Source organism: Pseudopodoces humilis, chromosome 5 (genome assembly GCF_049639895.1).
Source record: "Pseudopodoces humilis isolate 2021_Gansu_Grassland_sample_001 chromosome 5, ASM4963989v1, whole genome shotgun sequence".
In the NCBI taxonomy this organism is placed as follows: domain Eukaryota; kingdom Metazoa; phylum Chordata; class Aves; order Passeriformes; family Paridae; genus Pseudopodoces; species Pseudopodoces humilis.
The window spans coordinates 164,227-178,839 of NC_142204.1; the positions used below are offsets into that span (position 1 = coordinate 164,227).

Consider the following 14,613-nt stretch of genomic DNA (forward strand, 5'->3'; position numbering starts at 1 on the left):
GCAAAGCTTTGGACATGAGAAATTTTTTGTTGAGAGTGGAAGAGAGAGAAATTAGCATAGGAATCATAAACAGGGGAGGGAATTGGCTGGTACAGACATTAGTGCCTACATACTCTGCTGAAATGGGAAGTTGGGCCTAAGGGACATTATGAACAGGGGTTTCTGAGTCTAGTCTTTTGATTAATGCTTGCAGTAATGACCTGAGCACAAAAGGTAGGAATATGCTCACAGAATGTGCTGAAGCCACATGTGAAAGGTGTTGTCATTACAAGTGACTGAAATGTCATTCAGTAGGAATAAGAACAAGTAGATTATTTGACTAATACAGAGAGCAAGAACTGTAGTGTTAGGTTTTGGAGACTAAGAGCAGGGCCTTTATAAAATGAGAATGCTTTAGTGGGAAATGAGAGGTGTCATCCCCTTCTTGGGGTATCTAAATTGGCCATGAATTTCCAGTGGGCAGTGAATCACCTCAAAATGCAAAGTGATACCAGATGAGCAGGTAATAAGCATGCAACATTGCATGTTATTTCTGTACAACAATTTCCATTTCCTATTTTCTCTGAGCTGATTCTGGCCTTATTGATATTGATACAGGTGTCTCAATATCTATGTCAATATAGATGTCTCTATATCTATATAGATACAGGTAAGTATCAATACATATATATATATATATATATATACATTCTTTGTATATGCATATGTGGATGTATATGCTGTCTGTGGTGTGATATGCATATATCATGGTGTATATGTACACACACACATATATAAATACACAGTAAAGCACAAGAATTGCTCACCAGCTGTAGGATGCAGGAATCCCTTGAGTGAAATCACTGCCCATGGTTAGCAGGATCCAGGAAGCCACAGCGATGTCTCAGGGCCTGTCCCATGGGATTTCCCGTGGGGACTGGGCCTCAGCACACAGTGCAGGAGCCTGCCTGGTGTCACTGGTCAGGGAGGATGTTCTGATGAAGGCTGTGTCCCCCTCTCACAGCTGTGTGGTGGACGAGATGGATTTCTCAGGCATGGAGCTGGACGAGGCCCTGCGGAAATTCCAGGCCCACATCCGCGTGCAGGGGGAGGCGCAGAAGGTGGAGCGGCTCATCGAGGCCTTCAGGTATGGAAGGAGCCCTGCAGCCCCACTGCTGCAGCCGGGGGAAGCAGGGAACACAACACACCCCAGGCAAAACCCAGCAGTCATGGAGAGAATGTCCACAGAGCTCCCTTCCAGAGAGGGGGATCACGGAGGGGCTCCTGAGGACGGAGTTTTTGTGGCCTGCTCGTCAGGGCTGTGGCCTTGCCAGATGTTCAGTGGCACTGAGGGGAGCGGGGGCCAGGGTGGGGCCAGTCCTGCCATGGCTGCCAGCAAGGGCTCCCTGTGCACTGGTGACTCACAGGAACAGAAGCAGAGGGGCTTGCAGGGCTGCTGGCTTCTGCCTTGGTCATCCAGAGGAGGGCTTTGTGCTTAGCGAGGCAGGCTGGAGCAGACACCTGTATTACACTTATGTACTGACACGCTCTGAGTACTCCTCTCCAGTCTCACTTGCTTTTTTAGCTCCCGAGGACAAGAAACTGACGTTTCAGTGGCCTATTTCTGCCACTGGTGGGGAAATTTGCCTTCAGAGAGCAGCGGGTTCCTTCTCTCAGGTGTGAGAGGTGGAGTGAAAGGAGGAATGTGATCTGCTTGTGATAAAGCCATTGGCAGGCTGGAGCAGAGGGCTCCCATGTTCCGTGTTAAGTGTGTGCATCCCTCCTGCTGCAGCCAGAGGTACTGCATGTGTAACCCAGATGTGGTCCAGCAGTTTCACAACCCGGACACCATCTTCATCTTGGCCTTTGCAATCATCCTCCTCAACACGGACATGTACAGCCCCAACATCAAGCCTGACAGGAAGATGATGCTGGAGGACTTCATTCGCAATCTCAGAGGTGAGGGTCCTGCCTTGATTTGGTTGGTTTGGGATTTTTTTGCCCTCTTGCTTTTCTAAATTCTGCCTAGATGAAGGCAGGAAAAACCTAGAGGAACTGCTTTTCTCCAGGTCTTCTGCTGCTTGCCTGTGAGCCAGACATGGAAGACCCTTTGAGATGCCTTCTAGGGTGCTGGGGAAGGGACAGTCTAATTAGCTTTGCTTTCTGCAGAAAGCTGTCCAGCCTTCTCAGGAACCAACCATCTTCCTTCGAGAGATGGCTTCATTTTTAAGATATCTCATTGCTTGGAAACAGTCCATTGTATTACATTTTCCTACTGTTCAGCTACATCCTTCTTAGACCCTGCTGGGTTGTACTAAACAAGCCCTACTTGCTGCTTTGAATATTTGAACACATTTTCCTTTCATTCGGGCTAAAGCTTGCCCTTCTTAATTGCCTGCTATTACTTATAGTAACTGTAGGCATGACAGAGTTCATGCATACATTACCTCTTTGCAATTTCTGATACATCAGTTCCCCAAATCAATTTTCTTCTGTTTTCAAGGTCAGTCCTTTCCATCCTGGTAATAGGTTGTTAAAAGCACTTTTTCAGATGTGGTCACAACATACTCATGGATAAAGCCACCGCCTTGTTCTTATTTTCAGGTCTACTAACACAGCTTAGTATTGTTTGGCCTTTTTGACATCACGTCTAGACAAATTATTGTCCAATTTCCCAGCCATATTCACTCCTAGGTCATCCTAAGTCAGCCATTTTTCAAGTTTCTCTTACTGCACATCTGCAATTCAGATAAAGCTCCCCCAAAGTTTTTCCAGCGTAAATTCCTGTCTTTTCTGAAGATTTTGTACTTTTCTGGGTTCCTTTGACTGGGTTTCTTTGTCCTGATTGCTGTTCAGAAAGTGTCATCTCAGCCTCCCACACCTTCCACAATTTGTCACCTGCTTCAGACTGGTATAATGTGACACCGAGGCCCTCTTTCAAGTTAATTCCACAGATACTGAATGGGGCTGCTACCTTCCATCATCCCTTTTATTATTACAATTGATAGCACTAACAAAGGAGGGGTTTATTTTAATGGTAGCTTACAATTAGAGTTGCCTTAAAATCTGTCAGTTCTCACCACAATGATTTAAAGCAGCATGAAGGTCACTCACCTCCAGTGTGCAACACACCACAACTTTAATATTAGAGGGAGTGGATGTCACCCCATCACAGACCAGGAGAGACAGTTCAATCCAGACTCACCTGCAGGCCAATGCCAGGCCAGCAGCTTCAGCAGCCTGTGTTCCAAATGTTACTTGGGATACATTTGCAGGGATGTAGGCAGGGGAGCCAGGACATCTCAATGCTTTTTGATTTCTCACCTGCATCACTCAGGATAGCACATCTCAGACCAGGGAGCTGGAGGGGAGGCACAGAAAATCAATATAAAATGACTGGAGGAATTCAGTTTGGAGGAAGGACTGGCAGCTTGGTTTGCAGTGTTTGGTTCAGGGAAGGCTGAAAAAAACTTTCTTTCAGGCTCTGAAGGATCAGGAAGCAAAATCTGGAGAATTATCTAAGGAGATGTAAAAGAGGGAAGGGGCAGGGTCAAGGCAGAGATACCACAACCAGAATAGCAACCAGATAATCTTCTCGAGTATTATTCCTAGGAGACAACACAGAAGGAAAATGGTGGAGGTCACCAAGACAAGGAGAGCTGATGCTTGGATTGGCAGGAAGAGCTGCAGAATGCCATCACAGGCCTTCTCCACACCTAGCACTTCTGATGATACAAAATCAATGCAGGGGTTGCTGCTGAGTGGCCCAAGATATATGAATGTGAAATTGTGGCTATAAAACCTTAGGGAACACATGGAAAGGAGCCACCATGCAGAGCAATGGAATAATGAAATCAACTGCATTGGCCTTAGGGATGTCAGTCTCTCAGCTGGTGCATTGGATGCATTAGAGAAACAAAGGAGGCAGCCGAAAGTGAGAGATTGCTGTTCCCCTTCAGCCCTCCCAGCACTGCGCAGTGCAGAGGCAGCAGTGACCTGCCAGGGACCACTGGTTCTTCCCTTTCCTTTTCTCTCTGCCTGGCCTGCCCAACATTTTCTGCCTTTGGCAGGGGTGGACGACGGTGCTGACATCCCTCGGGAGCTGGTGGTGGGGATCTATGAGAGAATCCAGCAGAAAGAGCTCAAATCTAATGAGGACCATGTAACTTATGTCACCAAAGTGGAGAAGTCCATAGTTGGAATGAAAACGGTGAGCACCCATGACCCTGCTGGCACCCACTCAGCCCCTCTGTCCCCCACCTCCCTCCCTCCCCTCTTTTCTGTGCTTTTCCTCTATGACTTTCTTCTCTTATGTAATACTTTCCTTGCTTGTCTCTACAAATTTACTCCTTTTTCTCCAAACTCTTTATTTCCTGCTATCTCATTCTTTTCTAATTTTGAGGGATCTCCTTGGCCAGAGCTTACAGCATCTAGTGCAGTAATTGTTTTCCCATGCATTTTACTGCAGGTCCTGCCTGCCAGTGCTCAACTGATAGTTCTGCAGTGTTTCAAACTTTCAGGCCTTTTAAGGGTGTAGGAAGTGAAAGGCAAATTGATAGAGAACAATTTTATCCACCTGTCTCTAATGAGTTCCCTAAAAATTGCTGGGGTTGAGAGATCCCCAAATGCACAGACAGCTTCTTTGGCAGTAACCAATCTGTAGCCCAAAAACGTACACACTGTTTATCCAATATAAAGCAGAAAGGTTTCTCAAAGCCCAGGAAACCTGCAGATGTCCAGTGGGGTGGGAGAGGATGAGCAGTGAGCCAAGGCTGGAAGCCAGAGGTAGGATGTGTGAGCAGGAAGGTTGTGTTTAGCCTGCCCTCTGATTTACCCCGATCACAAAGGCTTTCTCTGTCACTGCACCAGCAGGAAAATTGAGGGCAAGCAAGGGGGGTCAGGAGGTGGTTTGTCTGGGCAGAGTGGGTGGAATTGTGTCACTGGGCAGGGTTGTGCAGTCTGAGGTGCCTCCTGCATGCCCTTGTGTGCTCCCTGCAGGTCCTGTCGGTGCCCCACCGCCGGCTGGTGTGCTGCAGCCGCCTGTACGAAGTGACCGATGTCAACAAGGTGCAGAAGCAGGCAGCTCACCAAAGGGAAGTTTTCCTCTTCAATGACCTGCTGGTGGTGAGTGTGCTCTGGCAATTAGGCACTGCAGTAATAAAACCTGCCCTGGTTTCTGTAAGGAAATCCAAAACCAGTCCACAGCATCCATCTTCCCCCTGTTCTAAGGACAGCTCCCAGTTCATCAACATTTTAAGACACAGCTCTGGACCCTTCACTGTTAAAAACCTACTAAATCTATAACTCCAGTAACCCTTGAAAAAAACAAGCTGTCACATCCCACAGCCATCCAAGCAATGTCATTGCTCTCTCTCATGCCTTTGCCAGCAGGGAGGTTCATTTCATGAAAGGGAGGTTCATTTCTTTGTCTGTTTGTACTATAGTAGACAGAGCCCTCTCATGCACTTTAAATCTTTCCTGCCAGACACTTTAAAATCGCTGCCTTCTCACATGGAAAAGGCTGTAGCAGACTAGATAGTACTTACCAGACCCCCAAATGTGTAGAGTGTTTTTGAAAGTGTCCTGCCCCAGCAGTGGAATTAGGCAGGTACAGGAGAGCAGAGTTACACTGGGGCTGGAAGGAGGCCAAAGAAAATGGAAGTTTGCTGAGTTTAATGGTGAAGTGAAACCGTGGTTGCAGCGGATGCAAGGCTAAAGCCAAACACTTTTGTAGGAAACAATAAGAGAGCTTCACCCACCTATTCCTCTGCAGCCATTTGCACAGTTGTGAGCCTGGGGAGAGGGTCTGCTCCTTGCTATCCCTCTAGTCCACGGGATAAACCAGATCCATAAGAACTAGTGCTGAGGTACAAGGGCAGCACTCTCATATGCTCTTGTTCCCAGCTCTAAGGTATTTATGACAGGCTTCCCTTTGCCTTTTGATCTGTTTCTCAGTGAAGAGAATTACCCTTTCAAAGTCAGAAATGTGGTAATCAAAAAGCCAGCACCTCTGGGAGAGAGCAGAGTGGGCCCAGGGTGATGCCTACAGGATTCCAGAAGCCCTGTTACAAGGGCAGCATCCCAGGCAGATGCCAGCATCTCCAGCAAAGAGCCGGTCATTCACCAAGCATTGCTCCTGCAATTACACTTAACAGAGCTTGCAGAAAGCTTTTCTGTTTTGAGCAGTTTGCATCGTGTTTGCCTCACTGCTCCCCAGCACCAACCATGCTTCCTCCCTCCAACAGATCCTCAAGCTTTGCCCGAAGAAGAAGAGCTCCTCAACATACACATTTTGCAAGTCAGTCGGCCTGCTGGGGATGCAGTTCCATCTCTTTGAGAATGAGTGTAAGTCCACTGCTCCTGGCATTCCTGGAGGGGCTTGGTAGGGAAAAGAAGGAGGGAGGGGGCTGTGTGAGTTTGCATTAGGAGAGAAATTCTATCAGAATTAAAAGTGGAGGAGAGAAAACTGAGGCTTGGTGCCAGGGAGATCACTCTTTGGGTACAGTGTGATGAGAAGAAGCTCCTGGTACCTCTCCTAGGTCTGAGCATCTGCAGAAGGGCCTCACTGAAGGATCTGGCTTGTCATGGTGGCAGGGACACCAGCAGAGGTGAAGACTGGGGGAATCAATCCCCATATACATCCTACTGAACTCCCAGAAGCTGTAGTACAGGATCTTGTTGACTGAACTGCAGCTGCCAGCTTTAGCCCCTGTGCCCTTGTGCCCAAAGGCACAACCCCCTCTGCTGCCCTTGATGCTGACAGAGGCTCAGGTGCTGCTGCCACCTCCCTGCATGGTGCCATGCTGTGCTGAGAGCTTCCCAAGGCAGAGGCACAGCCCTTGGAACAGCACCCAGCAAAGCATGGCGGGAGGCCAGCCCTAGTCAGCCTGACCTTGATGGTCTGGGAACAGAGCCATGATGTGTCATGATTTGGGCTGGTTGTGCCGTGGAGGAGCTCCAGGAACAGGCAGGCTTCCTGCTGGCACAGGCGGAGGGGCAGCACAGCAGTCCCAGGCAAGCCTGGCTGATGCCCCTGGGGCTTTGTGAGCACATGGAGAACATGCTGCAAGGAAGGCAAAATGTAGCAGCACTGTGGCTATAATAAGCTTTTCCCATCCCTCCTCTGCTCCGTTGGCAGCGTGAGTCACTCCCAACCCACTGCTCAGCAGCGTGCAGAGGCTCCCACATCCCTGTGTGAACCGAAGGGCCATTCATACCTGAGCATCCCCAGGAGGCACCATCAGAGCTGGAATCGGCTTTCAGGGCTAGCATGACTATCCTGGGAGAGCCCAAAGATCTTCTGGCAAAGGCGCCCTGTTGTGAATCCCCTGCAGAGACAGTAAAGCAGATGTCACAAAGATCTTGTGATCTGAACACATGAGAGAATCAGGGCTGGAAAAGGGCTGGGCACACAAAGAGGGGGAGCTGAGGGCTGGCTGAAAATAACAGTTTAGGCCTTGGCTTGTTTGGAATAGACTGATCAAGGAAGGCTAATAAAGGAAGGCTGCCCACGGAAGGCAGGCTGACGTAGGAGCAATGGAGCAGAAGTGAAAGCAGGACAGGGAAAGACAGGAAATAAATTTAGAAGAATGTGAAAGGAAAGGAGGAAAGGGATTGAAACCACTGGCCATTGGGCAAATAAGTCCAGTCAAAAGTGTGGTAAGTTCTCTGCACTCTTGTGTTCTCCTGATTCTTTTGGCTGAATCTCCAGTCATCACCTCCCTGCACATAAACCTGATATTTAAAACATAAGGCCTTTTGATGTTATATTTTCACCCTCTGGGCATGGCCTTTCATTTACATTCCTGTGTGTTTTGCCTGTGGGGACTGCTAAGCAGAGACCTAGAAACACACATCTTTCCCTTTACCGTTCTCTCTGCCCAGTGCAGTGAGTTCCCCAGCCACTCTGTGCCAACACCCCTCCTGTGTTCTCTGCAGATGAAAGGAGAGACTGGGGACAAGTCCTGCCACTGTGGGTGCAATGACTTTGACCCCAGAAGAAAACCTCTCCTGCTGCATCTCCCACAGGAGAAAAAGTGTAGTTGGCCTCATAAACACTGTTTACTCTTCCACGGAGTGAGAAAGGCTTTACAGTCCTACCTCTGTTCTCAGGTTCCCAGGGCCAGAGCTGCACTAAGAGTAACTATAAGCTAGAGTTTTCTGGTGCTGGTGGCACCTGCCTTGCTGCTGCAGCTTGGTCCTTCTGTTGTCTTGGAGGGCTGCAGTGCTGCAGGTTCCCACAGCTGGCAGCGTGACAAACTCTGGGTGTGCAATTCCACTGGACTCATGCTGAAAACTCTCTGTCCTTCAGACGTACCAAAACAAGCAACTACTCCATCACAAATGCCTAACACCTTTTGATTTTGTTGACACATCTTCTTTCAGATTACCCCCATGGCATTACACTGGTGACTCCGGTTTCAGGCTCAGAGAAGAAACAGGTACTACACTTCTGTGCTCTGGGTGCTGAGGAAATGCAGAAGTTTGTGGAAGACCTGAAAGAGTCAATAGCAGAAGTGACAGAACTGGAACAGATACGAATTGAATGTAAGGGTCTCTCACACAATTCACACTGCAATGCCACCACTGGCTACACAGGAGAAAGGGTAAAGGAAGAGTTCTTCAGGAGCAGGAGCAAAGAGGATGAGCAGAGAAAGTCTGCACAGGATGTTCCTGGGCTCACTGATAGGATGAAAAAGCACTCTGTGACCACTGGCCAGCGGCAGAAATGGAAGGACTTAACTACTTATGATGCTTATGAAACAGGAAGTGGGATACAGTGGCCTGGAATAGGGAAGCTTAGACTGTCACACCTGGAAGATTCTTCTCTGTCCCATTCTCCTTTGACTATGCAAATATGATCTGTAAATAGCTGGGATAGGCCTTGTGCCTTTAACAGGGTTGTCCTGAGGGCAAGCAGTCTGTGTCATTATACAGACAAGATGTCCATGTAGCCTTTGATGGCTTTTCCTTGTGGGCCAAAGCAGCTCAGCTTCAGTGGTCCCCATCCATGCAGCACTAGCCAATCCTGTATAAATGTAGGTAATTCAGATGTAAATATATAAAAGTAGAAGGGCCAATGGAGATACGCAAGTTTCTCCACATGTCAAATCCTCACCAGTTTCTGTTTTGTCTTGGCTGTTCCTCTCTCCCTTCCTGACACTCACGTGTGATTTTCTTCCATTAATTCTCCTTGCTGACCTCCCATTTTGCTCCTTCAGTGTGCTGGTGACCCTCCCTCCATCCCTCTCCTCATTGATCTCCATGTGTCTGTTCTGCAGGGGAACTGGAGAAACAGCAAGGGACCAAGACTCTCTCCTTAAGGACCAATGGAGCCCAGATGGAGCTGCAGTCTAAGCAAGGCTCTCCAACAGGTAGGAGGGCACCCAGCTTCTCTTGGTCAAGAAGGGCTGCCTTTGCAAATGTGTTCTCACTGATTCCTGTGAGAATAACTGCAAAAAGAAGCGTTTGGTTTTGTATCCTTTAGCCTTGGCCAAATGGTGGAAATACGAGAACATATGCATTCTTCAAATAGCCTAGAAAATCCCTCCAAGTCCCATTACCCTGTCTGTAGCTGTAATACCTGGGAAAGAGGTGTTGCTGATACAGCATGGGTAACTTCTGAAGAACCTGGCCTGGTTTTCTTCCCTGAACTGGTAAAGCCCACCCCACGAAGCAGCTAACAGGTTGCAAGAGGGTCTGGATTGGCCTTGCACCTCTCCCTTTAACTCTCCAGTGCACAGTATGAGAGCCAGCTCTTGACTAGAGGGGCAGACCTCATGAGTGAGATCTTTTGTTTCCTTTCAAAGGCAAGAAGGATTTGGGGGAGAAGGTCTCGGACAGCACAGTGGAGGTAAGTAGAGTGCAGAGCAGCTGAGGTAAGTAATTCTCTCTCACTTCAGCTCTTCTCACATTCTCTGTTGTTTCTTTTCTCAGGTTTTAATCAATGCCTCCCCAGCCAGACTGACAATTTTACCAATTTCCAGAGATACAATTAAAAGTTACTGCTAGGACGGGTAATACAACTTTCAAATCCAAACTAAACTTCAAAGCATTTTCAATCCGTTTTTATAACTGTAACATCCTTCATGGACCAAGCTCCCAAACGCTGTAGACTAACCCACCCCACTGCTTCTGGGGAGACTGAGAACCCCACTAAGGACTTCCCTGACATGCTAACTCCATGCAGCATCACATGCAAATTCCCCACAGCCCAGCTTTCCTGCACAGTTTCTGCAGCTCTGTCTCTCCATCCCCATGAAGGGGATTAAGCATGGCCTTTGTACCCCAGACCTTCCTTAGAGCTTCACCTTCCTAGGTAGGGAGCTTGGCTGTCCTGTGTACATCTATCTTTGCAGGAATGTCTAGCATCCAGTGGGTTGTGAAACAACATCCAGTTGTTTCTTCACAGACACCCAAACTCTCACTGCCTGTGAGGAAACAGTAAAATGCAATCTTCACACTGAAAATCTTATCAATTACTTCCTACTCTCTCTCTGTGGAATATCTCCATTGTCCTGAGCCTGCCCTTTTCCAGGGTAGTTCTTTCCCCTCTTGTCAACATATATTTACTTGAAGAATTCAGCTTCTCTGCAGGGAGTAGGTGCTGCTTCTTTTCCCTGGAGAGCACCCTATTTCCCTGCAGACACCCCTTCCTGGGAAAGGTGCCTGTGCCAGCCGGTTTCCTATTCCTGCTGGGAGAAATGTCTCTGCGTAGAATGGCTTCCATGTATCCGAATTCCACTGGCACTTCACAGCCCAGCAACCAGTTTTTCCTGTGGGATGTTCCACCGCTGAATAAATACTGAGACAATGTTATGTCCTGCTGTGTGGTGAGCCTGAGCAACCTCCATGCCTGGACAGGGACAGACATCCTTGTTCCAGCGTGCTGAGGAGCTTGGTCACTTCACAGCTTCTCCTTCACAGTCGCTGGTGCTGCTGCTGACTCTGCCAGAGCCTCAGGGCAGCCCCACTGTGACCCCTGTTCCCCTGCCCGGCTGGAAGTGCCACACCAGCCTGTGAGCACTTGTTTCCTGCTCAGGCCTTGTCACTTGACTGACATTCTATTTTGAGCCAGCAGCTTAGCTCTGGTTTGGGGTCTCCATCAGCCCATGTCCTTGCCAGGAGGAACTATAACTTCATCCATCATTTGGGAAGCAGTATTTCCCTGCTGCACTTCCCCTGCTAGGGACCTCCAGTCCAGGCCAGCTCCTCCTTTTCAGACTGGTCTCAGTGAGCTCCCTTATTTGATTCCATTATCAGCATCTCGATGTGGAACCCCTGACAACCTCCTGCTTCCCTACCTGCTTTCAGCTGACCAAGTATTACTCTGCCAGCAGAGGAGCATTTCCATTTCTCTGAGATTATCTAATCTGCTGCCATTTCATCATGAATTTCTTTTATCATTGTATGAGCTAGATGGGCATTTTTTGTTTCTTATTTCTTTTTTTGAAAATCATTTCCTTTCACTGGCAAACCACCAAATGGATCAGAGGGAGCTGCCTTTTGCTAGACTGTGTCAGGTTTCTGCTTTTTCCTTTGTAAACAGATTAGCCAGTCATGTGGTGTACCTTCCTACTCAGAGAGGCAGGGAGCTGGGAAAGGCTTGAGTTTCTGTCTCTCTGTCTCAGATTCAGCTGCTGTCATTTTACTGAAATGTACGGCCTCGAGTATCTGAAACCTTGCAGTCTGGGCCCCCTCTCCTTTCTGCTGGTGGGGACAAACAGACTCGAGGTCTGTTCATTACCGTGAGAATTCCAGACACTTCCACTCCTGGAGTCAATTGGTGCTCCCCGTGCTTTTGGATAATCAAAGTTGGACTGCATTTGGGGACGCAGGCTCTGCTGCCTCTGACGTGATGGAAAGGACAGGGACACTTAGGCTAGATGGGGACAAGGGGGCTGTGCAGCCAGGGTGGCACCTGTTCTGGTTGTTTGAGGGAGGGAGGCTTTCAATGCATGTGAGGTCGTCTGGTGGCGGGGGTTCAGGGCAGCCAGTAGCAGCAGATGGGAAAAGTCTTGTAACATTTAATGCTTCTTTGGCTGTTTCTAAACTAGGTGTCAATTCACAACAGGCTTCAAACGTACCAGCACAACTCCGCCCTGGGGCCCGAGAGTGGAATGCAGCCCAGCATGCGTCTTAACATGCCACGGGAGCGGCTGGAGACAGCACTGGTGCCCTCGCACCCCGCCTCGGCGGGGACACTTGTACAGTGCCAGCAGATTGTCAAAGTCATTGTCTTGGACAAGCCGTGCCTCGCTCGGATGGAGCCGGCCCTCAACCAGACTCTGACTCGCTACGTCACCTCCGACTCCTGCACCTCCACGCCCTGGCGCGGTGTGGGCAGTGGGCTCCCTGGGACCCCCGTGAAGCTGCTCCATCAGCCTCCCCTGCCGCCTCCCCCCCCTCCCTACAACCACCCCCACCAGTACTGTCCCCCCAGCTCGCTGCTGCAGAGGCGCAGGTACTCCAGCGGCTCACGGAGCCTCGTGTAGCCGCACCACCAGCACCAAACAGCACACACCTCCCCGCTTCCCCTCCCCTCCCAGGGACCCTTTCTGCCTACAGAGATCTAGTTTGTGATTTATTTTTTAGTAAAACAAGAAGAAAAGAAAAAAAAAAAAAGCCAACTGACCTAACTCTTGCCCCGTCTCCCCTCAAGATGATGCTATCGTGAGGAGCCATCTGTAGAAACCGCTGACCTCCGTGCTCACACATCCTCACACCCTGCCAGCCCGGCTGGCCTCTGTGCTCGTGCTGTCCCCGTGTAGCACTTTGCTGCCCTGTTCCTCAGAGGCTTGATGACCTGCTGCTTTCTAGGCACCGTGTCTTCCGATTCCTCCTCCTCCTTTCCTGCCTTGCGTTTACCTGGCCATAGGTTTGTACCCCCCTGAAACTTCACCAGCCTCGGAGAGAAAAGGACTCAGCCGTGCCAAGGGCTGACCTTGGGGCGCTCCTGGGGTGGAGTTCTCCCTGCCACCATCGCTGCCGCCCGCTAAGCTGGAGTGAGAGCTCGCACCACTTGCCACGCTTCCTCCTCATCCCTCCAAGTATTATTTCCTCGCAGCAGCCGGCTCCAAATGCAGGAGTGCACGAGTGGAAGAGAGCTTGAGAGGAGGAGAGACTGTCCTGAGCTGCAGTACAACACGAAGATGGCCTCGCTGAACACCAAAACTTTTTCTGTTGTTATGTTGGAGCATTGTAGCGGAGTCCTGTGCCGAGAGCTAGCAGACCCCCCCACGTGTAAATACAGCTGTGTGGTAGCGTATGGATGTGCATGCTTACTGAGGGAACAGCAGCGAGGCTGCAGGCCAGGGATCCCCCTGGAATCCATGGCTACTTTTCCAAAGAGACAGCACCAACAGGTGCCCTCCCACCTCAGCACTCACACTCACACACAGACACACACACTGACACACTCATACACTCACACACACACACTCATACACTCATACACTCACACACACACACTCACACACAGACACACACACACACACACTCATACACTCACACACACACACTCACACACACTCACACACACACTCACACACACACTCACACACACAGACACACACTCATACACACACACACACACACTCACACACACTCACACACACACACACACACAGACACACACAGACACACACTCACACACACACACTCATACACTCACACACACACACTCACACACACTCACACACACACTCACACACACACAGACACACACACAGACACACACACTGACACACTCATACACTCACACACACACACACACACACACTCACACACACTCACACACACTCACACACACACTCACACACAGACACACACACTGACACACTCATACACTCACACACACACACTCACACACACTCACACACACACTCACACACAGACACACACACTGACACACTCATACACTCACACACACACACTCATACACTCATACACTCACACACACACACTCACACACACTCACACACACACACACACACACACACTCATACACTCACACACACACACTCACACACACTCACACACACACACACACACACACACAGACACACACACAGTGCACACACACAGACACACAGACACACACTCACACACACTCACACACACACTCACACACACACAGACACACTCACACACACTCACACACATGCACACACACTCATACACACACACGACACACTCATACACTCACACACACACACTCACACACACACTCATACACACACTCACACACACACAGACACACACACAGTGCACACACACAGACACACAGACACAGACACACACTCACACACACACTCACACACACACTCACACACATGCACACACGAGATTGTCTCCTCCAAAACAGCCCCACCTCTGCTTTCCTTTTTCTGGCCTGTTTTGTGTTTGCTGCCCACCTCATCTTTGTTCTCTGAAAGCAAAGCTGAGTGTTACGTTCACCTTCTGGGGTGGGTGTTCCATTCACTTGGGCTCTTCCACCTGTCTAGGAGGGAAGGGGCTTTTTGAAGACCACTCATGTGAGGTCCCATGTGTATCTCTTGCCTGGCTCTATGCTCGCCTTCATCAGCCCTTCCTATAGGAAAGCTGCCCAGATATCAGACTCCAAGGCCTCTTCTC

The 14,613-nt window shown here is 49.4% G+C and overlaps 1 protein-coding gene across 3 annotated transcripts in view; it reads left to right on the forward strand.

Annotated features, from left to right (window-relative positions):
• The window catches only part of IQSEC3 (IQ motif and Sec7 domain ArfGEF 3), a 92,287-nt gene extending 78,765 nt beyond the window's left edge, over positions 1-13,522 (forward strand). Inside the window, exons 4-13 of one of the 3 annotated variants that reach the window (XM_088055164.1) lie at positions 1,004-1,126; positions 1,772-1,938; positions 4,050-4,189; positions 4,978-5,103; positions 6,225-6,324; positions 8,365-8,526; positions 9,261-9,353; positions 9,789-9,832; positions 9,916-9,995; positions 12,053-12,172. In XM_088055164.1, coding sequence (XP_087911290.1) covers positions 1,004-1,126; positions 1,772-1,938; positions 4,050-4,189; positions 4,978-5,103; positions 6,225-6,324; positions 8,365-8,526; positions 9,261-9,353; positions 9,789-9,832; positions 9,916-9,990 — 1,030 coding nt within the window. In that variant the 3' untranslated portion in view covers positions 9,991-9,995; positions 12,053-12,172. Of the gene's footprint in view, positions 1-1,003; positions 1,127-1,771; positions 1,939-4,049; positions 4,190-4,977; positions 5,104-6,224; positions 6,325-8,364; positions 8,527-9,260; positions 9,354-9,788; positions 9,833-9,915; positions 9,996-12,035 lie in introns of all 3 variants that reach the window. The other 2 variants (XM_005530538.2, XM_088055163.1) reach the window with 2 other exon arrangements.
• Positions 13,523-14,613: the final 1,091 nt, after the last annotated feature.